This window comes from Pithys albifrons, chromosome 1 (assembly GCF_047495875.1).
Source record: "Pithys albifrons albifrons isolate INPA30051 chromosome 1, PitAlb_v1, whole genome shotgun sequence".
Lineage (NCBI taxonomy): Eukaryota > Metazoa > Chordata > Aves > Passeriformes > Thamnophilidae > Pithys > Pithys albifrons.
In genome coordinates this window covers 17,115,999-17,141,389 of record NC_092458.1, presented here as the reverse complement: position 1 = coordinate 17,141,389, position 25,391 = coordinate 17,115,999, and the positions used below count along the sequence as shown (strand labels likewise).

The following is a 25,391-nucleotide window of genomic DNA, read 5'->3' as shown; positions in this document are numbered from 1 at the left end:
AATTTCTGTTCCAAGTGTATTGTAGTTCCAAAGAAACAAGTCCAGGATTTAAAGACCTTATTATTCTGCTCAGGCAAAGGGCTGGGGATAGTGTTCTTTATAAATTTAATTTCTCTTATATTCTTTTTGCTCAATCATGATTTAAAGTGAGCTTGAGTTGCAATTGTTAACTATTTGCACAAGCCTGGAAGTAAGTACAAAGTTTCTAAATCTAGATGTTAAAGAAAAAAAATACTCCATTTTTCTCCAGGAGCAAATCCTTTTATGCTTAGCCAAGCAAAACATCCATTACTTGGCTATGACAATAATAATTGTAATGGAGTAAGAGTTTGGCGCTTTATAATCCTTGTCTAAGGAGAGATAGAGAGATGCTGAAGGTTGGTCTATTTTTAGAGTAACTTAAAATAGCCTCGTGATCATTTTGGGTAAGGAAAGATATGTCAGTCAAACTACTTTTCTCACACTTTATATCATAATGTGGAGAATAATGCAGTTTTCATAAAGTTTTGCACTTTTATAGAAATGTATAAAGTCAGTGTTTTCATTAGAAATAAAAACTTACTATGAGTGGATAATAAAGCAGAAGGTTTGAGTAATCATGATTCTTTCTGTAATCATGTTCTGTGGCTGTTTCAAATCTTAGGTGCAAAAGGTGACGTGGGTTTTCCAGGATCCCCAGGAAGTCCAGGGATCCCAGGACTGAAAGGAGAACCAGGATATGCAGGTCCACCAGGCCCTAAGGGTAGCCAAGGTCTCCCTGGACTCCCAGGAAGTGCAATTGAGGGCCCTAAAGGAGACAGAGGACCCCAAGGCCAACCTGGTCTTCCAGGTACTTCTTTGTCTTTAGTGTTAATGTACTGCTGTTCATCAAAGCTCACCAGCTAATTAATAATGTAATCAATATTGCATATCCTTATTTTTCCTCTTCTCACAGGTCAGAGAAAAACTTCCCTTCATAGGCAGTTTGGCCTTATGTCCTAGAACAGGCTACTTTTATGACCTCAGGCAGTTGGTTTTGTCCAGATGTCTTTCTAACATTGAAAAGTTCCCTCTCATTTCCATGTTTCCCTATGGACTTTATTTATTGAAGCATCCATGGCTTTATGTTCCTATGTCCTGGAGTGTTAATGTGTTTAAAAATGGCCCAGCATGGCCTTCCCATGGCAGGGGCCCCTATGCTAAAGGTTAAGGAGGAGAGTACAGCAGACCTGAAATATATCTTTAGCATGTTTATGCCTGAGGATGTACTGTCTGATGGTTCTACACATGTCAAAAACTCTCCACTGTTTTCCATCAGCCCCAGGCTGAGAGATGATTGGATGAGGAGTCATATGGACCTCCCTGCAACAAAGTCAACTATTTACTTTATTGACATGTTTCAACAATTGGTTCTGTTCATCTGGAGATTGATTCAGTTTAAGCTCCATCAAGCATGAGCTTGTGCATGCTCTGCACAAATTTTGCCACTAAATACTTTCTTCTGGCTTGTAGGTTTACCAGGTCCAACAGGGCCACCAGGACCTCCAGGTCAGAAAGGGGCGAAAGGAGAGCAGGGAAGCAATGGCTGGCCAGGGACTCCTGGGGGTCCAGGAGTCAAAGGTGATCCAGGTTTCCAGGGACTGCCAGTAAGTTACTTTTGGTAAACTCCAGATTTCCTGAAAGTTCGTTCTTGTAATTAATGAATGTATTAATCATAGAGTTTCTTGTTCAGAGTAATGACACTTTATGCTCAGTGTGCCTTTGGACTCACTGCTGATGATGTAGAGTTAGTTTGAAAACATTTCAGTTCTCTCTTTGGAAAGCAATAAGCCCCAGTGAGCTAATGAACTTATTAGAAATTTATAGATAGTGAGTGGTAACATACAACACCCAAAATACAATTTACAGTGTTTTAACAGTACAGGATGGCTGCAGCACATCCATAAATCCTGCAAATGCATTAGTAGTTAATTTTAAAGGTTGCGTATTTCGTGATAAATTGCCTTCTGAAAATACCTGAACTGTTTGTGTTGTTTATGTAACCTTTCAAATAAAATGCACTTTCAGTACTGTCAGTGATGAAATATAGCCTCTTATTTAGAAATGCAAACAGGCAATGCTATTAATACATTGTTGTCATATATTATTCATTTTCCCTGGCCTAAAATAGTTCCTTTTCTGTATATTAGGAAGAATGAAATAGAATAGGAGGACACTCACCCAGAATAATTGGTCTTCTATACCCTTTCTCTCAGAATGTCTGCTGCCTTTTGCCACACTGAAAAATATGCTCTATTTTTCAACTATTCATTTCCTCTTTTCTACTATACTGGGAACTGGGGTTGTTTAGCTTGGAAAAAAGGAGGCCTGGGAGATACGTTATCGCCCTCTACAGCTACCTGAAAGTAGATTGTAGACAGTTGGCAGTTGGCCTCTTCTCCAAACTAGCAAGTGATAAGTTGTGCCAGAGGAGATTTAGATTGGATATTAGGAAAAGATTCTTCAATGAAAGGCGGATCAGGCATTGGAACAAACTGCTCAGGAAAGTAGTGGTATCACCATCCCTGGAAGTGTTCAAAAGAAAGAAATGCGTGTCTACAGCACTTGAAGTTTTCGTTTCAATGGCCGTGCTGAGTTAATAGTTGGACCTGATGATCTTAGAGGCCTTTTCCAACCTTAATGATTATATGAAAAATAAGAGACAATAATAACAATAATAATAATATTTATGGGAAAAGAATAAGAAAGTAGGTATGTATGACTCAACAATTCCTTGTGTACAAACAAAGAAAGACTCAGGAATTAAGTCCTGATATGAAAAGCAGGACTTCAAAGGTCCACATTATTCTCAGTAATGCAAAGATCCACAGGATATTTTTCTGGACCCAGAGTCACTTCACAGAGACATTTGTTTCAGTGTTCATACCTTTTTATATTTGATATCATACCATAAGAGCCTTGAAGGTAGTAAATTCCAAAATAACATTCCAGTATATTTTCCCTTGTTTAAGCATTTGCAGTACTTCTGCAGAAAGCTAAAATTCTATGCCTATGTAAAGCTTTTCACAGGTTGATATTCCAGTTCAAGACTGTTGATTTATTGAGAATGGAAAATGGCTAAGGATTTTGATTCCAAGCCTTCAGTCAGAAAAAATGTTTTACTATCCTTGAACCACAATGCATTATAGCAGGTTGTTAACTTGACGTGAAATGCTGCAGTGACAGTGATATTAAATATTTAACTTCCTCTGGTGATAGTCACTAAGATCTGTTTCTAATGTCTTTATCCTCCAAAGTGTGACAGGCTCCTGCCTAAATACAACTCAATTGCTCACACAGGTCTTCAGGTACATGGTAGCCTACATCAGAAGAGGGATCTTGTTACAACAGGGGTGACAGAGCCTGTCCAAAATTCCTATCCAAAAAAATTGAATGTGGGAATCGGATTAAATACAAGTCCCATGGGGTTTTTTCTATTTATTTCAACATTGAAATGAGAGAAGAAAGATTTTCATCATTTCACAAACTGAAATAGCTTTTTTCTCTTTGGAACAGACCCCAAAAAAGATGTCGTTTGCCAAAATACACCTGAAAGAAAAAGTTTAAGAAATATGTACTGTTGAGGAAAAAGTATTCTGATGGAAAGTTTCCAATAAATTCCTCTTATAAATCCATTTAATAATTGCAATCTAAAAAATTAGTTAAAAAAACACCTCCTTTAATGTGAGTGACTCATAGCTGTCTTCTGAATGAATGTTAGCTCTTCTTCAGAAGTTCATGTTACAGTACAAAGAGATGGCCATTTCTTTAAATAATCCTCCATACTGTGACTATGTGACTGAGGGAAACCAGGCAATCTTACTTCATTCATAAGTCCCTTAGCACTCTTGAGGCATTTCTTTTGTTTACCTTTGGAAGTCTCACTGTTGAAATCCATTTTTGAATGAGATACCCATTTTCTCTTTATGGTCTGTGGAAAGAATGAGACATTTGTAGGGACCCATTCTTCTAACCTTAATATAAACATCTAACTTACATCACATGAAATGTCACTCCTACTTGCCTATTCTGTTGTTCTGCAAATATGATAAAATGCATCCTACTATTGGTATTATATTTCACTGAATATTCAATTCACATTCCAGTCTCTGATTGGTAGGCTACTTAGCAATAGAATTTTATTTCTTTGCTCGCCCTGTGTTCCACATTTCATTATATAGTGGACTATCACTGCCATATTGCTTCAGCCAGGGAAAAACTCTAAAGTGTACTTACAAGGTTTTTGCAGATGATCTGCAACTGACAAAAGAAGGAAAGGAAATTAACAGTCATTTGAATGACTGTTTGAAGTGTCTTTTGAAATATGGGCTTGGTTTTCCTTGAAATGAGTCTGCAGTGAACTTGTTTCCATTAATTTCAGGGGAACAGTTTAGAATGGTGAAGGCCGAAGAAGGAGTTTGTTTGTTAGTGTTTGAAGTATTTTAAGTTCTTAAGTATTTTAGCCCTGTTGAAATATAAAAATCTTCAGAGGATTATAAATTGTTGAGCACATTTAATTTCAGTCTACCTGGGAATGTAGAAGTTTTCAAGACTGCTGTGGTCTAGAATCACTCCATTTAATTATTGAAATAGCAACCGTCTGCTGGGACTGCTCTGAAATTAGTATTTGCTGAGATTCGTGCTTACTGATGTTTTTCACAACAATATGGTCTATGGCTGAGAACCATTTTATTAGCTATACTGCTAGTGGGACCTTATTTTGATCTGGTATCTTTGTAAGGCAAAGGATAGTTTAGTAAGAAAAAGGTTACACTTAATCCTGTATGAGAAGCCACTCATCTAAACAGGGGAGAGAATAACCATTCCTTACACTTAATAGTTTTCCTCATATTATTTATTTTTGAATAGGTTTCCAAAAATACACAGCCTATTTGAGAGTCATATTATAATAGTGCGGGATAATTATACTTCACATTTTCTTTTATGCAGGGTAGTCCTGGTTTACCAGGAGATATCGGTCCAAAGGGTGATCTCGGACCTCCAGGGATTCCAGGTGTTCCAGGTGAGAAGAAAGCTTAGCTGAAAAGCATGCAAAAATATCTTTTTCATATATTTCCTCTCTCAAAAGAGACACTCAAAGAATGTTGACTCTCTGTTACAAATTACTGAAATGGGACATTGAGTTTTTTTGCCTTTTGTCTGTTCTTGCTTTGCAATTATTTAATGTGCACTTCCTTTAAAAGGTGGGTGTAAAATCAAATTTTAGATATTACCAGTCAAGAATCTTCAAGATTTTCTTGAGAATTGAAGAGGGAAATGTTATAGCTATATGTGAGGAAAGATGGGCTCAGTATGTCTCCATTGTTGGCTATATTGCTGCTACTTTCACCATCATAAACATGATAATATGATGTGTGTAAAAATATGGTTATTAATAGACAAAAACGTAATGCTTACAATTTATAGAACAATATTATTAAAGTAAGACAATTTTGAAGAGAAGTAAGAGAAGAAGTAAGAGAAATTTGTTTTCAGTCATAATGTCTTTGGTGACTTGCTGCACTTTTTATTGTGTTCCCACAATAAAATAAAGTCACATCCTGTCCAGAATCATGGAGTCATACTGATTATTCTGCACATACATTTCCAAAGCAAAAAATTGCTGAACTTTCATGTAAATATTTCCTTTTACTTCAGGTCCAAAAGGATCTCCTGGCTTCCCAGGCCTTAAGGGTGAGAGAGGTGACCAAGGTCTTCCTGGATCTAAAGGTATAATATTTCTTTTATTCTGTGTAAAAAGGTAGAATATGAAACTAGATATTGTGGTATCAGCATCTGAAAGGTCAGATTAGATTTAAGTACTGGTTACAGAGTGGATGTATTTATCTCCTACTCTGAAAAATGAATACTGAGGTATTGTTATTATTAGAATCTTTAAATAATATCCTAGAACCATAGATTCCTAGAATGGTTTGTGTTAGAAGGGACCCTGAAGGTCACCTTGTTCCAACCCATCTGCCCTGGGCAGGGTCCTCTTTCAGTAGGTCGGCTTGCTCAGAACCCTATCCAGCCTGGCCTTGAATGCTTCCAGAGATGGAGCATCTGTAGCTTCTCTGGACAGCCTGTTCCAGTGCCTCACTGCCCTTACAGTGAAAAAATGTCCCACTTAAGTACAATCTGAATTTATAGTCTTTCTGTTTTAAACTGCTGCCCCTTGTCCTGTCACTCAATATCCTGGTAAAAAATCTCTCTCAGTCTTACTTATAAGCCCCTTTTATATATTGAAAGGCCACCGTGAGGATGTCCTGGGGCCTTCTCCAGGCTGGACAAGCCCAACTCTTTCAGTGTGGCTTTGTAGAACTGTTCCAACCCTCTGTTGTTTTCATGGCCCTCCTCTGGACCTGCTCTAAGGGGTAAATGCCCTCCATGTACAGAGGACCCCAGAGCTGCATTCAGTACTCCAGGTGGGGTCTTATGAGAACCAAGTAGAGGGGGAGAATTACCTCCCTTGGTTTGCTGGCCATGCTTCTCTTCATGTAGCCCAGAAGTGAATTGGCTTTCTGGGCTGTGAGTGAACACTGCTGGCTCATGCCCAGTTTTTCATCTACCTGTGTGTCCAAGTCCTTTTTTGCGGGGCTGCTTTCAATCCATTCATTGCCCAATCTGTACTGATATTGGGGGTTGCCCTGACCCATGTGTAGGACCTTGCACTTGGCCTTGTTGAGCTTCATAGCTTCCCATTGGCTCACTTGTCAAGCCTGTCAAGGTCCTCTGAACGGCATCTCTTTCCTCCAGCGTATTGACTACACACCTCAGCTTGATGCCATTTGCAAACTGCTGAGAAAAATCCATGCAACCTAAGGTCTGGACAGCTATTCCACTCCATAGAAGGTCTGTTTGGCTGGAGATGCAAGCATAGATAGGCTTCTGTTTCGGAAACCTTGCAGTTTAATTCACGAATAAAGTCTAGAACAGATTGATATCTTGTAGCTATAGGCTCTAGTCTCTGACTACATAAATTGCAATACAAGGTAACTTTATGGTTTGTTTTTTTATTATTTTATTTTATTTTATTATTTTATTTTATTTTATTTTGCAATATTTAATATGTTCTGATTTCCTCTGTTAACTTCCACAGGTTTACAAGGCCCACCAGGCCCACCTGGTCCTTTTCAGCTTGTTAAAGGGGATCCTGGCTTACCTGGTCCTGTAGGGCCAGTTGGTCTCAAAGGATTCCCAGGGCTTCCAGGTCCCAAAGGACAGCAAGGTGAGAGTTTCTAACTTGCCAGTAGAAATACATTTTAAGTAATGTAAATATAGCCCAATAGTAGGCTAGACACTAGAAGATTTTTATCCAACTTTCTATAAACCATTTGAATTGTATCAATAATGAGGAAGAGAATCTTTTTTGAAGCTCATCCAGAACAGATGTCTTCCCAGTTATTTTTTGTAGGCTGTCACTCTGCAGTCATCACATCATTATCTGAGATTAGCAGTAAGCAGAATGGCTTGCAACACTGTTCACCCTTTCCCCAGGATGTATTTACGGTATCTTCTGTCTTTAGTGTTGAATCCAAACTTAATTACTGTGTGTCTCTAGGAGAAGACAAGCATAAGGAAAAACTTTCTCAAGTTTTCTTCCTGAGTAAACTTGTTCCATGATCCTAGATTTCTTCTTTTAGTCCAGACAAAGCAATTTTTATAAAGAGTAGGTGAAATGCAAAAATTAAATGCATTAGAAAATGAGAGAATGTATCAAAGAGTAAGACAAATGAAATGGCACAAGGGCACATGCCATTCAGAATGGCAGGACACAGAGAGTGGAAGCTCAGTAGTGTTGAGATTCTAAGGGAAACCTTTTCTCCTGATTGATTTATGATAAGATGATGGGGAATTACACTGTAATATAATATCTGCTTTCTAGTTAATATAGTATATATGGAAGTTTGCTCTTGAAGGTGGGGTTGCAGTTCTGCAACTGCTGTCCTTTTGGAAACAGTTATGGAATAATCTCAGTGATTGAACACAACAGGTATTTGCTTGTATGGGATCTGTCACTATTCACTAGTAGTCAGTTCAATACATAAACTCAATACTGCTTTTTGAGAGATCAGGAAAAGGGCAGCTGTGAGTGTCTAAAGCTTCTGATGGTTCACAGAAATGTTGCTATGGTGATGATGATGTTAGCTTCCTTTTTCTTAAGTCAGAATTACTAACTTTATGCAGAATTCAAAGCATCTCTAAAAATTGATAAAGAGAAGACATAATATATGTCTGAAAACCTGTTTGGAAGAAACTAGGAGGATACCAGTTTTCCCACTGTTCATGACCCTATATTTTATAGCCTCTTTTTGACAGAGTCATAAGCAGAGAGAGAAGAGATTTCTGTCTTTCATTTTCCTATTCCAGGCAAATACTAGGTATTTTAGAAGCACACCCTCTCCTTACTTCTCTGTTCTTGTCTACTATAATTACCTTTGCCTGCAGTAACCCTCATGAGTGCTCTAGATAGTGAACCAAATGCACTGAATCTGCATGACTTTAGTTTATGGTAAGGTATACCTGTGGTGTACTGTATTAAAAGCCAAATGTCAGAATTAACATTAAATAATAGCTAGTACTAATTATTCCTGGTTTCTCAACAGGGGTGACGGGGCCCTCAGGTGTACCTGGACCACCTGGTAGTCCAGGGTTTGATGGTCAGCCTGGGCAAAAGGGAGAAATTGGTCCTTATGGTCCCCCAGGTAAGCCCATGAGTTCTTCAAAGACTTGATTTCTTCATAGAAAAATAACGTATGAGACTAAGTGTGAAAGTAACTAACCTCATTTCTTTAGTTATGTAGGTAGAGTATGCTGTCTGTAGAAATAAAAATAAGACTCATTGTTTTGTAGGGCCCAGAGGATTCCCTGGTCCACCTGGCCCCGATGGCTTGCCTGGGGCTATGGGCCCACCAGGTGCACCATCTGTTGCTCATGGCTTCCTTGTTACCAGACACAGTCAAACCACTGAAGAACCATCCTGTCCCTTTGGAACAAGGCTCATTTACCATGGCTATTCCTTGCTTTATGTGCAAGGCAATGAAAGAGCACATGGCCAAGATCTCGGTAAGTAAAGACAAACTGCAATTCAATTAAAATGAATTACAAACCCAATGTTTATTTTATTTGTAGAACTGTATTGAACAAATCTGTATAATTAGTCTTGGGTAGATGGTGCTTTATTATGCCTTCGATTCTGGTACAAGAAATGGTTTGTTGTATAGTGGAAACTGTCACTTTATGTAAGAAAGTCTTTATCAAGGCCTTTGATATGGTCATCCTTACTATCTTTGTAGTCAAATTAGTGAGATATGGGCTGCCTAAGTAGGTGATAAGGTGTGTGAAAAACTGGTGGGTTCATAAGGTTCAGGTGAGCCGATGTACAAAGTCTGAGCGAAGGTTGTTGGTTAGTGAGGTCTCTCAGAAATTAGTACTGGGCCAATGTTTAATGAATTTATTAGTAACTTGGGTGATGGAATAGAGTGCACTCTCAGTCTGTTTGTGGGCAATGGGATGAACAGTTGATCCCACATTGGGCACAACTGCCATTCAGAAACACCTGGCCAAAGCAGAGAAAAGGGCTGAGAAGAGCCTCAAGTTGTTCAATAAAGGCAAATGCAAAGGGGTACACCTAGAATGAAATAACCTGGTACAACAGAATAGACTGGGCACTGGCTGCTATTGCCAGTAGCAGCACTACAGATAGCTAGAGAGCTGCTTTGCAGAAAAGGACCTGGCAGCCCTGGTGAACAACACTGAACATGCATTAGCAGTGTGCCCTTGCCCTTTCCCTTTTGCTCAACCTACTGGACTATACTGGCAAAAAAAGCAGATGGAGAGAAGTGATTCTTTCCCTGTGTTTGGCAGTCGTGAGACCACATCTGGGCCAGGCTTGGCCATCCCAGAACAAGAAAGATGTGGATACACTGCACTGAACACAACAGCTGAAGTGGCTGGTGGTATGTGGAAAGTCTGGTAGAACTGGATTTGCTCAGCCTTAACAGGTGTTATGGAGGGGGCTTTTATTGCAGTCTACAACCATCTACAGGGCAGGTAGAGAATATAGGAGTCAAGCTCTTCTCCAAGGGCTCAGTGATAGAAGCAGCAATGGACACAAGTATGAGATGCATTTCAGTGAAACATAAATAAAAGCTTTTTTTACCAAGCTGATGGTCAACCATTGGAACAAGCCACAGAGAAGTTGTTGAATCTCTGTCTTTGGGATACTCAAAACTCAGCAGGCTCTGGACCCAAGCAACCTGTTCTAAGTGGCAGGGGATTAGAATAGACTTCTAGAGGTCTATTCCAACCTAATGTATTCCATAATTCTGCAGGCAAGGCTGAGCTACTCTTTGCCTTGCCCTGTTCCTTCCTCAAGAAACTAAGAGAAGTCATTCCTCCGAGAGAACTGGGACCTCCAGAGAAGTGCCCTCTACATTTTTAGCTGCTCCTGGAAATAATTGTTTGGTGTTGACAAGAGTTTAACAAAGCTATGTTAACAAATAAACTTCCACCTACCATTTCAGGCACGGCGGGAAGCTGTCTTCGTAAATTCAGTACCATGCCTTTCTTGTTCTGCAATATCAACAACGTCTGTAATTTTGCATCAAGGAATGACTACTCCTACTGGCTGTCCACTCCTGAACCCATGCCAATGAACATGGCTCCTATCACTGGTGATAATATCAGACCATTCATCAGCAGGTATTGTTTCAGTTCTGCTGTACTTATAATGTGAAGAAGCCTGTGAAAAGAGCAATGGGGTACTTTTATTTTTCTGGAAAAATTTTTAAGCTGTGTATTTTTATTTACTGCCTTTAAATTTAAAGTGTGAGTTCCTTTGATGAAATGTTTCAAAGTGTGCATGTTTTCAGTTTAGACTTTGATCAAAAATAAATCCATTTTAGGGGAAACCCAAACAAATAGAGTAGTCTATTTTGAGCATAATTGAAATGAAAAGATTTACTTTGAAATGTCTTTCAAAAGCTATGATGTACTTTCAAGGAGAAAAAATTTTTGCATTTATTCACGATCCTTGTCCAAAACACTTCTGGTTTTTTGACTAGCCATAGCTAGAAGCTTTTTAGGGCTCAGTTTCCTTTTGTTTGAAAATGGTAGCATTATTTATCATACAGTAGACTGCCAGGCTTCTTACATTCTTTTGGATATTCTGCTTGAATACAGCTATTATTGTCTGAATTAAAGGAAACAATTGCAAAATCAATCATCTTTTTTTTTTTTAATGATTCCAGATTCTCAGCCAGCATAGAGAGTGGCAGTTATATCTGTTCTGCATCAATCCAACATGTTGAACTTTTGATCCATTTTAAGTTTTAAGGCTACTAGCAAAAACTTTTCTGGCATGAGTCCAGCGCTGAAGGCAGATTTGTGAGCAAAAGTGTGGTTAACTGTACCACTGTTGTTACATATGATTCTGACAAAGGAATCTTCAGCTTATAGTTTAAATGATAATCGTTAGACATAGGCATTCCTATAATTCCTGTCATTGATTCTAATCTGTATCATCTCTTGCTGATCCCTCTTCTAGTCACATATAGTGAATGGCAGTGGAGGTTCCTGGTAATGTTTTCTCGGGTCTGTTTATACACCATCCAAGAGAAATCCTCAGCGTGTTGTAGTCTTGACATCCTAGTATGTTCAAAAAACTATATGGCTCTCCTGCAAAACATTTGATACTTGTTTTGCATAATGGAATTCATCTTGTGTCTACAGTTGTACTCTGTATATCTTATTTTTGATTTAATGCCAAAGAAATTGGTATATCTTGAAAATTAGCAGGCAGATTGAGGACAAGATTCTCAAGAGAGCCTATGGCTTTTGTTGGTACATTTTCAGTTGTTCGTTGCATATGAATGGAAGGGCCTTGAATTTCAGAAAAACTCAAATGACTAACTTCTGAAATTCATGTCCCTTTTATGCTATACCATATCGTGCACCCAAAATAGCTTTTAACAATCACTTTTGAACCTCTTGCTGAAAGAGGTACCCACCAACATTTTGCCTTCTCTTATGCCTATAGAATAGTGTTTACATCATAAAAATGTGTATGTGTGTATATGTATAAGTATGTATATGTGTGTATGTGCGTGTTTGTGTTTTTTTCTCCTTTCAGCCATAGCAGTTAATGAGCTTGTTGTAATACACCTATTTAAAAATAACCCAACCAAAGAACAACAAGAACAAACCACCATCACCAAAAAAACAGCAAAGAATCTGAAAGATTGTTATTTCAATTTATTTTATTAGTTTGGGCTTCCTAACCAATAGTTTTCCCAATCCAAAAGTCGAAAATAAAGTCGAACTTGCTGCCTTGGGTCATGGAACATCTTTTCATGTAAGCCCTTCTACTGAAATAGCAGAAATCTCTTGAAGCAATACAGAGCTCCAAGAATAGAGGCAGCTTTACATTCCTTCTTTTAACTTACTCTTTCATTGATATGTTTCTTAAAATAAGTGTCTTGTTTCTGCACTAAAGATGAAGGCAGTAGGTATGAAAGCAGTCATCTTAAGGCAGAAATAGAAAGCTTTCATTCTGGATTCCTTTGCTGCTCTGAATTTTCAGAATCCAACACAATCCTTTTGCCCTTGATCTTTTTCACTGCTCTGATAACAGGAATCAGACTGTTTAGTTTTGAATTATTTTCATAATTGTTAACTGCAGCAGCCAGTTGAGGAGTTCTATAAGGAAAAAATAGATTATATCTACCAAATTCCTTATAAATAGCCCTATATTAACATTTCTAGCCCAACTCATATTTTTCTTTATGATTCTCCTGTGAGGGCAAGATTGGTCATTGGATTATTCAGTAACCTAGCAGTTCTGAAACACAGTGAATTTATCTAAAGTAAAAGAAATGGTGCTGCATGGCTTTCTGAAGAATTGTTTTGAAGTTCATTGTTTTCTAGAAATCTCTTACTGTAGGTAAGGAGCACAAATGTAAATAAAAATTACTTCCAAGGAAAATGCAGATAAGAAAAATGTAGAAAATTAGATTAGACCAGCAGAGATTACCTTTGTAAGACATTTTCCAGAGAGATGGCTTTTTCTCTAGAAGTCACTCAGATGAATTGCTGTTACTTGTTTCTGATCACAGTAGACCACTTTTAAGTCATACTTGCTAAGTTACAATGTTTGGCTATTTGCCTTCCACGTTCATGACATTGAGCACTTTTAGAAACTACAGCAGAAAAGGGACTAGGAAAAGACAAAGACATGTAAATATTCAGATAAGAGGTCTCTTGTTGTTTGCTCATAGGAAGGCTAATAGGAGTAAGACTTAATAGTTAAACTGTCCCTAAGTAAGGGAAAAATCAGAAATTAACAAAAAGAAAAACAAAAGAACAGTTGGCTGGTTTTCTAAATGAAACTGTGATTTTCTTTGTTTTTGAATGTGATAACATTTTCTATTTCAAGATTCCTTAAAGAAAGCAAATTCTGAAGTATTAATCCTTAAGTGCATGCAGCTCATTCATGACTTGGTCTTTCTAGATGCTCTGTGTGTGAAGCTCCTGCCATGGTAATAGCCGTTCACAGTCAAACAATTCAAATACCGCCCTGTCCTGAAGGCTGGAGTTCACTTTGGATTGGTTACTCCTTTGTCATGGTAAGTGTGCTGGGATATACTCTGACTTGAGGAAGGCATTTGCTTCAAGCATTTGGTCTACACTCCTGCTCTGGGGAAGTTAATATCTGACTGTCACTTCAGGTCTTAGACCACCACTGTTTCTGATGACTTTAAAAAGAATCTGACCATTTTTTCAGGCAAGATCTGGGCAAGGTCTGAGAAAGAGCATGGATCTAGAGCTGTTAGCACTTGGCAGTGGGAGAGAGGCCACTGTTTTGTGGGATGGGAATTGGGTTAAGGTGTTCAGATATAAGCCATACCAGTCCTTAGGCCTTTTGGCCCAGGAGCTGACCCTGGCCTGTTGCTTACATACAGATAGCTTGGGTCCCACTGTCAGTCCAGAAGGATTTCTGTGCATACAGCCGCCCTAAAGTTGATTTTGCTTATATGTCATGCTGCTGTTAAGTGAGAGAACCCAGAGCTACCTCTGGAGCCCTTCAGCTCCACCCTTCTTACGTCTTCTTGAGCGAAAGAACAAAACAGCGAAAGAACACAACAGAGGATGAGGAGAGAAGTGTGAAGAAATATTTGTGCTGGAGAGTTCATAGACATTGTAGCAGAAGAGGTGAAGGGTCCCACTTTGACCAATGCCTTTGCATTTTTCTAGCACACCAGTGCTGGTGCAGAGGGCTCTGGCCAAGCCCTGGCGTCTCCTGGTTCCTGCCTAGAGGAGTTCCGCAGCGCTCCCTTCATTGAATGCCATGGCCGGGGCACCTGCAATTATTATGCAAATGCTTACAGCTTCTGGCTTGCCACTATAGAGAGGAATGAAATGTTCAAGTAAGTTCATAGTTTATTTATCAGTCTTTGAGACTCAGTTGAGCCTTGTCACTGAGTATAAGAAGTATTAATTGAATGTAGTACAGGTTCAAGTATTGGCTGTCCACCAGCCTGGTTAGTATATATAGTTAATTATTTTTATAACATAAAAAAAATATTATTAGCTTTTGGAGGAATGTACCATCAGTTATTGTTTACAATGTGTCATTTGTACCTTGTATTTTGCTTTTCAGAATGATGTAATAATGTTTGCAATTCCACTATGCTTGATTGTATTCATGGAGTGGTAACTGGGATAGGCTGACATTGATAGAATTTAAATTAGAGCATAACATTTTCCCATAGTGGCTGTTAACACATAGTAGAATCACTTGAAATTAGTACAGGCGTTGAAATAAGTGAGTTGAACAATTATTTACCTTTCCCTAACATAAGAGGAAGTATGTTTGAATAAAATGCAGCTGGTGGTAACAGGCTTTGTTCTGGTCTTCTGCACATAAGTATTTTTCAAAACAATCTAATTTGCTCTAATGCTTTTTATTAATAAGTTAGCCTATAGATCAGTTCCTAGGTCTGCATAGCTTAACTGATCAGCAGACATTCCTCTGGAGTGCAAGCAAGCACCCTCTTCCACCACAGTCCTGACTGCTGCTGCTGGTACTCTTCATCTCTTTGTGTCTTCTAGAACTGTGAGCACTGCTTAGCGTGTTGGAGTCAGAATGAAGCAGGTTGTTTAGGCAGTTTTCAGTCTGTTTATCAGATAGTTGTCAACTGAATAGGTGGAAAAATTTTGTGTTGGACTGATTATCACTGGGGCTGTGATAATCTCATCAACCAGAAAAACTACTGAAAACACCCATCACTGGTGTAAGCCCTGGCTCCCTAGGAAAGAGGAAAGCTGGTCAGAAGAGAATGTAGAGGAGTCAGAACTACAGTTGCTTGTCCTTCCCAGGGGCCTCTCAACTTTATATCCTTTTTTGGCTACAAATTATACCTCAGATTCGTAAAATAATCCCAGATCAGCTAACCTGCCCTACTATCGTAATTAACAAATACTTCTGTATTTCCTGTAAACTCATAATCCTTTTTAATGAAAAGCATTAGATGCAATTACATTTTTGTCTGACAATGCTTTATTTCCAGTTGCTAGGAAATGCTTCATGATAGGTTAGAAACTAAAGGCTTTGGTTTATCTTTCTACATGACATCACATATTTTCCTTTGCTGGGTTTTCCTTTTTCTATACAGTCACAAGAGTTAACAGAAACTCATAAACAGTCAAATATCTTCAGCTTCTTTGCCCAGTTTTATTTTACTATGCAAATTTTATTGTGTTTTCAAAGGACTGTTTTAACAGATAGTGCTTTTTGTTTAAGGAAATGTTCTGCCTCATGACAGAACTGAATTCTAAAGTAACTCTAAGTGGGTGATATTTAAAACTAATCTTACGATAGTTTGTGACCAAACTTGGAAGTGATTACACATTGGAGAACTCAGGAACACCTTCTTGACTCAGTATAGCTTGAAGAGACACTTGGCTGCATTCAAAGTTTGTGTTGTCAGTTATAAACTTGAAAACCCTCTGTTTGTATCAATAATTGTTAATGGCTGTTTTCATTTATCTCTTTTGAACAGGAAACCAACTCCCTCCACTTTGAAAGCAGGGGATCTACGCTCAAATGTTAGCCGTTGTCAAGTCTGTATGAGAAAAACATAATGACTTTTGAATTTCAACTAATTTCACACAATATGGTGCTATTCGTTTAACAGCAATGAAGCCTAGACATATATCGTATGTACCTCATTGTTGTCCAATATGAAAACAGTAAAGTGCCTTTTAGGAACTTGCATAACTAACACACACTGCTTTACTGGCCCTGTCCTTGCTAAAGAAGAAAGGAGACAACAAAGATAAGCTTCAAATGTTGACATGCCAAATGGCACTTTTGATCAAAGTATATGGATTTTTTTATATAAATGCAATGCACTGATAGAATAAAAAGTCAGCATTTATCCAGAAAAAATGCAAAGGTGCTAAGAGGTATGCAGTTCTGCCTTATACTGTTTGACCCCTCTTTCTCATTCTTGTATTATATATTTAGATTCATTTTTCTTCCCCAGATAAGTTTGTTGTTACCGTTATCTAGGTGTCTTAAAATTCCAGACTCTTGGGTATGTACTTATTGTTCCTGTACAAAGCAATACTAATGTAAAAAAGAGGTTTGGAATTACAGACTGTGGTTAAACAACATGTAACCATCTTTTCACAACATAGAGTGCCATCCTGCAAACCTTTGCTTCTGTTTGTAGTCTTTAGTGCTATCTGTTCTAATGGGACTACATCTGGAAGAGATTGCCAAATTGGCTTCCCAAATAGGCAAGTAAGTGTTCCTGTTATGTTGGTACTATGCAGCTTCTTTATGCAGTAGAACAAACTTTCCTGTGGAACAAAGAATGATCCAGCAATGGTCAAGAAAAATAGATATATAAATATTTTAGTAATTTATATAGATATCAACCATTACGCAAATCAAGCTCTGAGTTTATCATTTCAAAAAGAAGCTTACAAAAGTTTTCTTCTTTTCAGTGTCATGAATTAGGTTTTAAATGCCAAAATATGATGTGAAATGTTCGTTTTACATAGACCATTTCAGTGCTGAAGTTGCAGAGACTGAACCCAGGTTAATAGCTATTTGTGTTTATTATAGTAAATCCTGCTTTGAGCTTATAGTCTTTATTCTGTATTTAATATTTTTCAGGGTTTTAAACACTACTCACACACTGAATGACTTGATTTTTTAATAGTATAAGGCCTTAATTTTGTTAATATTGTGCCAAAAAAATTCTTCAAAGTGGCCTCAGAAATATTTCTAAAGAATTTCTATGCAATGATACCATTGTTTGAGCACGTCTATGTCCAAAGATGTTTTATAGGCTATTACGATGCAAATACCAAAATATTTTTGCAAATGCCAAGGCCTTTGTGTAATTTCTTACATGTGTATGTCTTAAGAAAACAAGTTTGTAATAAAACTATTTGTGTAAAAAAAAAAACAACAGAAGAAAAAAAGAAGTTTTTACTAATTTGTTATTATCATTCATTTACAGCAATGAATTAATTTTTAATAAGCCACCAATAAAGGCACAAGCTTGATGCAATCCTAGATGATTTTTGTTTTGCACATCTTTCAGATGTACAAAGCATTTTCCAAAGGGGGAGACAGGACACTGTACTGACAGCTCTATTGTTATCTTGTAAGAACTGATAGATGAAACATCAGTTATGCTTCTGAAATTTGTTTTATATGAATGCATTACAAAAATGTGCCAACTTCATCTTAGCTCATGGGAGTCAATCAAATATTTTTCACTCTCCCTTTTAATTTTTCATGTATGAATCAGAACTGATTTTAATTTTCATCCCATCTAAATTATCTCATATAATTTTGCTTGTAAGTGGGCAAGATAAATCTTGGCTCTGGTTGAAGAGGAATTGGGCCATACTATCATCTTCTTTGGCAAAAGCACACAATTTGTTAATATTTGATATTGTTTTCCTAAATTTGTGAAGAGGCTGCAGCTGCTGATGCTGTTCTGAATTCACTTTCACGTGAAATAATTAAGGACATCCTCTGACCAAATGGCTGAAGGACCCTGTATAGAAATCAGCCATTTCTTTTAGCAATGATTCTTAATGCTCATGGAAGTTTTAACAGTTGACCATTAATTTATAAAAGGCCATTCTTCATAATAGTCCCTTACCAGCCTATAAAATGCTAGAGTCTGGTTGTGTCTAATCAGCCTCATACAGGGTTTTCAAAAGTGTCACTTGTTATTCAGAAAAAGAGAAAACTATAAGGTGATTCCTTGTGACATCTAGGAAAAATTAAGAGACATTCATTCTTCACTGAAAGAATTCAAACTGCTACTCAGACTTTGTAATTGTAGTCTAGAGCTTGTCTTCTGGTCAGCTAGGGATTTAATTTGCTATGGTCAAATTGTCTCAGAACTGCCAGACAGTTGCGTTTATGAAGTTCTTCATGTACGTTTAAATCAGGTTGGTGCATAAGAATACAATTCCTGTTCCTAATGAAGGGACTACTCTACTGCAGCTGGGTGTGTATGAACCCTTGTCTTCTCAACTGGGAGCATTTGGAAACAAGGTCCTTCCAAAATTTTTTAAAAAATGCTTGAACTGTAGTTTGATGGCTTACTCATGTAGTAGTAATTATTTATTTAATAACCTCCAGCTCAGAAAATTACCTAACCCATTGTCACGCTAAAAATACTATTTCTGCTTAAGTCAGTCAACTTTTTGGTGCTTATCAAAGATCAGATCTACTGGAAATTTGTGAATGCTAGATTTTGATGTCCTGAATGAGGAAGAGCACATGTACTACAGCAGAAGTGTAAAATACTTCCTTACTTTAAAAAAATCTCTAAATATCCCATAGTCAGTCATTTATGACCGGCGTTGTGGCCACAATACAGTTCATTGTCTGAACAAGCAACTGAAAATGCATTAGTTATTCAAATTGTCTCGTATAAACTTCAATTTCAGAAGAAAGCTTTCGTAAAGAAGTTCAGCTTCTTTAGTTTTTGACTGCACTACTTGAAGAGTCGCTGTCGTGACCCAAATAAATACATTTCTAAAACAGCAGGTGGTGCCCTCGCTCTCTTTGCAGTAACATTGGGACTGGCAACTGTACACTAACAAAACCACCTTGGTCTCTAATCCACTATATGACTGTTTTCCCAAGTCTCCATCTCTATTCTGTCATGTTCTAGTCAACCAATTTTTCTTTTGAAACAGGAAAAGAGCAGTTTTCAGTTTTTAAAAATAATTCTATACATATTGCAAAATGAAAATAGAATATAACGAAATTGTCCAATATACATTTTGAAACAAATTATCTCTTAGCTTATGCGTCTTTCCTGTTAGTTGTACCTTCAGTTCATAACTATATTTTTTGTCCACTTCATAGCAGTAACTTCCTTGATGAATACAGTTTTTTTCTATGAAACAAGACTCCTAAGAACAATATTCCCTGTCTAGGCTCTCAGAAAAGTGATTGTATTAAAGCCATACCTTTTTATGTCTGAAATTGTAAAGCTGCATGATTTTTTGAGAACTGCTTTCCTACCTTCCATGTTTTACAAATCTTCAGTAAGCTGCTCTAACTGCTCAAGGTGGAACCTAAAGATGTCAAACACAGGACCAGGCATGAGGATGCCAAAGCACACTCGAACAGAAAATACGGCACCTTGCACAAAGAACAACCACTGACTAGTTGAAATTCCAAGTGTCTGGGTATCTGCCTGTATCTCCATCCCCTGCTCAAATAACGGTGGTTGACCATGCCTGCACTTGGACCTTCGGAAGGAGACCAGCAGTGTTCTTCCTGAGGCTGCGCTGGAGCTTCCGCTCTCTCCACCTTTCATGAAGTGGCAGTGATGTTCTGCCCACTGCATTTCTACTTCTTCATACAGAAATAATCTTTCTCATGATCTTCACATTCTGAATTAGATAACATGATAACATGAGAGATGAGGATGGATCTTTAAATGTATATTTCAGGCTCAGGTGAATGTTGAGACCAGTGATGGATGGTCTGGGATACAATTCATCATTATTAAGAGTGGGAGTGTCCAGTGGCTACATGGAAGTGTTCAGCCTCTCTGTTTTCAGGGTAAGGTAAGGCAGTACAGAGAAGGAAATCATTCCACCCATCCATTAGTTATAGTATAGTTCATTTAGTATGAAATGGGTAATAATTGTGAATTTGCAATACTGAGAATATGTCTACAGCATTAAATTAAAAATAATACACAAACTCTTAGCGCTAACAGCTGAGCAAGAAGCACCACTTTTTTTGTGAAAGATGTATAACAGAACAGTCTCAAAAAATTGTATAATTGTTTAAACCATTCTTTTCCTTTGGAGTGTCAGAGGAAAGTCTCCAAAAAATGCGAAGAGTTGGGTGTGTGGGTTTTAACTATTTCTCTCTAGCAAATAATAAACTTGTTGTGTTGCTCGAGGTGTTAATACCTGTGGGAAGATAAATCACTACTACTTCTCATGAACTCAGGAATGCTTCCTATTGTAAATATTTCACCCCGCCGGGCTTACTGATACCACATTCTCTCTTCAGCTCCCACTACAGGAGGATGATACTCTGAGCTGAATATTCTTACTTACATTCCAGTGTTGACTTGTAAAAATACATTCCTTTCCAGCTTTTTATTGCCTTCAAACAGAACAGATTGTAAACATTCAGCAGATTTATGAATGTCTTAATCCTTTACGTATGTTAGATAGTGGCCTTTATTTTCCTCTGCCTATATGCAGTCAACTATAGTTATTATAATTGGCATGCAGACGACAGAAGACTTTACAAAGTGAAAGTTATAGATGGAACATGATCTTTCAATGCTCTGTCAACTCCTGTCTCACCTAAGAAAACATGTTAGATTTCATACAGAATTGTGGCAGGCTTCATTTGTCCTCTCAACTCCATGATGAAATATGATTTACAATGTAGTGCATGTACAATGGCCTGGGCAGGTAAGAAAGTCCTTGTAAAACAGTCTAAAGAGCAGAGATCAGACCCTTTTGTTATTCTTAGTGCACAGTTTTTAGACCAGAGTAACTCATGGCATGTTTTCTCTAGAATGCTCCTCTCAGTCTTGCACCACAGTACTTGTTTCTCACTGTCAATTCCTGGAACAGATTCAAAATGGAGAGTGCTAGAACATGCCTAGTGTTATCTTCTGCCAAAGCTTTTGTTATCTTTATGGGCATAGTAGCTGGCAGTGGATGATGTTCTCCTCTTCCTATTTCCTCTAAGTAATTATAGCAGCATTTTTTCCAGCCTAATTTTAGACATGAACTTGTTTGTGAGACATCATCAAAGTGTCAACAAAATCATAGGGACTTGAAATGCATTCACCTGAATCCCATGTCAAGAATTGTGTGTACCACTTTCAAAAATGTATGTGGGAATCCCCATGCAAGCCATGATGCTCAGACACTGATTCCCAGGGCAGCCTCAGTATGCATCATTTTATAGTTATATTGAAATACACTTCCTATTTCCCTACTATGGGTGTGGTGTTGTGTCTGTGGGAACTCCGACCAGTAGGAAGGTGAGTACCAGACAGAAGCGAATGAAGACTTGGTAACTCAAGAGTTACATCTACAAACAAAATTACCATTTGCTCTCATTTCCACATAGACAAACTACAACTTTTTCACTAATTTTTTGACTACTTTTGATCAATTGGGAACTGTAAACTCTCTCTGTTCAAAGCCTATCCAAGCCTTTTAGCATTGTCCCAGAACTGAAGAAAGGACCTAGCCCAGGGCAGTGAAAAACACATCCTGTCTTATTCTCAGCCTTCCCATTTCCAATAAAAAAACACACAGAAAAGAAGGGTTGGTGTTCCAAAAAACCACTGCAGCTCTTCTCTCTTCAAAGGCAAATATTACTTTAAAATGGGAAGTAAAAATTGGAAATGGAAATTTGAGAAAATATTCTCTACATTATATATTCACATTATAACAACAGCTAGGGCAAGAAGGGCAATATCTGAAATGCTATAATTACCTATAGTTATGCTGGAATTTGAGGGATTCCCTGTAGAGACGGGAATTTCTTACTAGGAAAACTACAGAAGTTATGAAGTCTGAATTGAAAAAAACACAGAAATTGCACTGACTGAGTAGAGTCTCCTGAAAACAACCTTACACATTTGAAATAAAAATTATATTCAGATTACAAAGATTACTATGATGGCTGGTGGTGAAAACCAGAAGCACCTTTCCTAGAGGAAGACACTGCAACATGGGAATCACAGGTACAAACAACAGGGAGAATAGTTCGGATTCTGCTCAGATGAGACGCTTTGGAGCTCCTGCAAGATGGCACGAAGAGCCCCACTCTTTTTCAAGAACTGACCTAAAAAACTGAGTAGATCCTACTAGTCAGAGGGCAAAGTTGTCTTAAGAGGACACTTGTGAAGAGGATCTAATAACAATGGCCAAGTGCATGATCACCAGTGAAAAAATATGAACTCTTCATGTAGCTTTAGTACCAAAGCATTTTTTGGTACTTTTGTCATGATTTATTGTAATCAGAGAAATCTAGCTACAAAGGTATATTAACTATTTGCAAGAAATAGTTTTCTTTTCAGAAACAGTGTATAGTGTTCTCTTCTGGCAAACTGCAGAGAATCAGAGAGAGAAAATTTGTAGTTGTTTGTTTGCTCTTGCAAGGCACGGAACATGACCCCTCAGGAATGTGTAGGAGAGAAAATGAAAAGCAGACGTGGGAAGCTGAAAAATCAGCACTTCTCCTCTATCATTATGTATATCATAAGGTAGATGACATCAGTTGTTGGCCTAGTCTCCCTGGTGAACAGGTGTCATAGATACAACACTGTCTAATCAAATATTAACTCATCACGTGGCAGCAAGTACTAGGAGAGGGAATGTGTAAGATCATCTACCTCCTTTCACATGCAGTCAACTCTTCTATGAGGCTCCAAGGTTCAGCAAAGGACATTCTTGTCATTCCTATGGGTTCTTAGGAATCTAATTTTATATAGTAGCATAGACCTGTGACAAACAATTTTCTACTGCTTCCCTAACAAATCTACTTTAGATACTAACGTGTGAACAGCCACAAACTCAGACAAAGGTTATATTTTTGTACATTGTTATACATTAAACCCATAGGATCTTAGTACTGTCTTCAACCCTTACTTAGAATAAACCAATATACAAGATTTTTATTTAATATATTTCTAAGTTGCTTGCAATTGCAAATACATGCCACTGATATAATTTTACAAGCAGAAAAAGTGAAAGTGAGGTGACTTGCAGTTATTTAGAAAGAAAGACAGCCCTAAAACCCTGGACCAGGTCTGTCTGCTAGATTATTGTCTGCCCAAACTGTCTGACACTGCTGAATAATGAAGAAATATTTATTTAGTTGTTGAATATTCCATTGTACTTACTAGACTCTTTAATTTATACAATTTTACATAGAATCCAAAGTATTGCAGTAGTTTTAAAATGACAGCTGAATCAGATATATGGGTATTGTACTTAAGATATCAAATAGCACGAGAAAAGATGCCTGATGAGAGTTGCTTTCTGTCTTTTCAGTCGCTTCCTTGAAGGAGGAAAAAATCACTAATATGGTATTCAAAGTACAGCCTCCAAAGCAAACTAACAATAGGTGAAATGAGGCAAGATATTTTTTCTAGAAATATAGCATGTTACTTACACTCCTTTTCTTTGGGGCCCATGAAGAGTCAGTGTAAAAGGAGAAACATGGACTAGGAGAGGTTATTCTGCATAACCAGGTATCCTGACAAATGGACTTTTACAAATGTCTACTTTGATCTGTCCCAACTTTCCTTTTTTCCAAGATGAGAAGGCTAAAACTCCTTCACAGGTTCAAGAGGGATTCAAAACTCTTACTGTTTAATAGAGAAAGGACTTAGTAAATTAAAAAAAAAACAAAAAACCCTTTAAAATTTTAAAAAATCAGTCAGGAGTGTCCTTTATAACCATCAAAAATGGGAGATTTGAAGACTTTTTTCAATAAAAATGTAAGTGCAAAAAAATGTTGTTAATGCCTGACAAATTTGCATAGTATTTGGAGGGATCAGCTATGCCAGCAGGACTGAAATACTGAGTGGTTTCCATCCCAAGTTGTGCTATCACTTACTGAAAAGAAATGCACAACTCTTGGCCATGTCTGTAGTTTCCCATCATTGGATATTACCCTTCTGTGTTCAGGTGGGATTCTTATTATGGATTATATATTTAAATATGGATATTAAAATAATAAATATAATGCATACACCTAAAATCAACAGCTATTTTATATATACTTTACATCTAGAGAAGTATTATCCCATCATCTCTACTACTTGTTGCAAACATTTTTAAAATTTACCTGGCAGAAGAGTGAACTTAATCTGTACTAGCTAAGAATTCTTACTCAGTAGTTTTTAATGACTCAGTCAAGGTGGGAACTATGCCAAGAGCTGGAGAGCTCTAGGTGCAAATTTCAGCTCTGACTCAGCTCCACCTTGAAGGGAGGTACAGAAGCAGACTGTTCCCTCTCTGCTCTGCTTGCTTTTTGGGAAGAAGCCCAGCACAGGAAAACAAAAAAAGTGGACAAGCTGGTTGTGAGCTCCAGCCTGCTCATGTTGTGGGCAGTCAGTGAGTTAAAGACTGATGATATGTCGTGTGGTAAATTTGCTCTAGGGCTGGGATATGACCAAGGTCCTTGACTTAAAAACACAACGCCTGCCCCACCTTGAAAATACAGCTGATATCATCCCACTCTGCTTCTGCTCAAGTCAATATTAGTCCCTGGGACCAGATCTGGTGAGGCTCAAGCACCCAGAAAAATATAATGCATTTTAAAAGAAGGGTTCAAAACAAGCACTGCTGGGCCACCTGTTGATGCTAAAACCTTGTCAACTTATTTGACATTAATTGAGGATGTCTCCATGGGTTCTGTATTTTATCACCTTCAACATCTTTCAGATATCTGAATGTGACAGAGACAGAGAGAGGAGGTGTCCTAGTTCAGCAGGAGAGACCAGCTAACCCTGTGTGGGGGTGATCAAAGCTGTGTATTCTACCCCCTCTATTCATTCCCCAAGGACAATGGGCCATTAGCAGCAGCTGCCCAGGGAGTCATTATCACCTTTACACCCAGCCTGAGGGGGGTGGAGCTGCTAAGGGGCCATCAACAGTTCAATACCCCCTGGCTCCCAGAGTTAATCACCCATTGTGTAAGTCCCCGCCCAGGGGGAGGGACTGAGAGCTCCCTGAGGGTACATAAGTGGTGGGTAAGAAGACCTTGGGAACTTCTCGTCGGATCCAGTGGAGCAGCAGGACCTCGACAGAAGGAGATTACCGCT

The 25,391-nt window shown here is 38.0% G+C and overlaps 1 protein-coding gene across 1 annotated transcript in view; it reads left to right on the top strand.

Annotated features, from left to right (window-relative positions):
- Window positions 1–17,603, top strand: part of COL4A1 (collagen type IV alpha 1 chain) — a 122,538-nt gene extending 104,935 nt beyond the window's left edge. The window contains exons 42-52 of the mRNA XM_071567708.1: window positions 644–829; window positions 1,492–1,625; window positions 4,969–5,041; window positions 5,677–5,748; window positions 7,118–7,246; window positions 8,625–8,723; window positions 8,872–9,084; window positions 10,545–10,722; window positions 13,529–13,643; window positions 14,272–14,444; window positions 16,080–17,603. Coding sequence (XP_071423809.1) covers window positions 644–829; window positions 1,492–1,625; window positions 4,969–5,041; window positions 5,677–5,748; window positions 7,118–7,246; window positions 8,625–8,723; window positions 8,872–9,084; window positions 10,545–10,722; window positions 13,529–13,643; window positions 14,272–14,444; window positions 16,080–16,161 — 1,454 coding nt within the window. The 3' untranslated portion in view covers window positions 16,162–17,603. The remainder of the gene's footprint in view (window positions 1–643; window positions 830–1,491; window positions 1,626–4,968; window positions 5,042–5,676; window positions 5,749–7,117; window positions 7,247–8,624; window positions 8,724–8,871; window positions 9,085–10,544; window positions 10,723–13,528; window positions 13,644–14,271; window positions 14,445–16,079) is intronic.
- The last annotated feature ends 7,788 nt before the right edge of the window (window positions 17,604–25,391 follow it).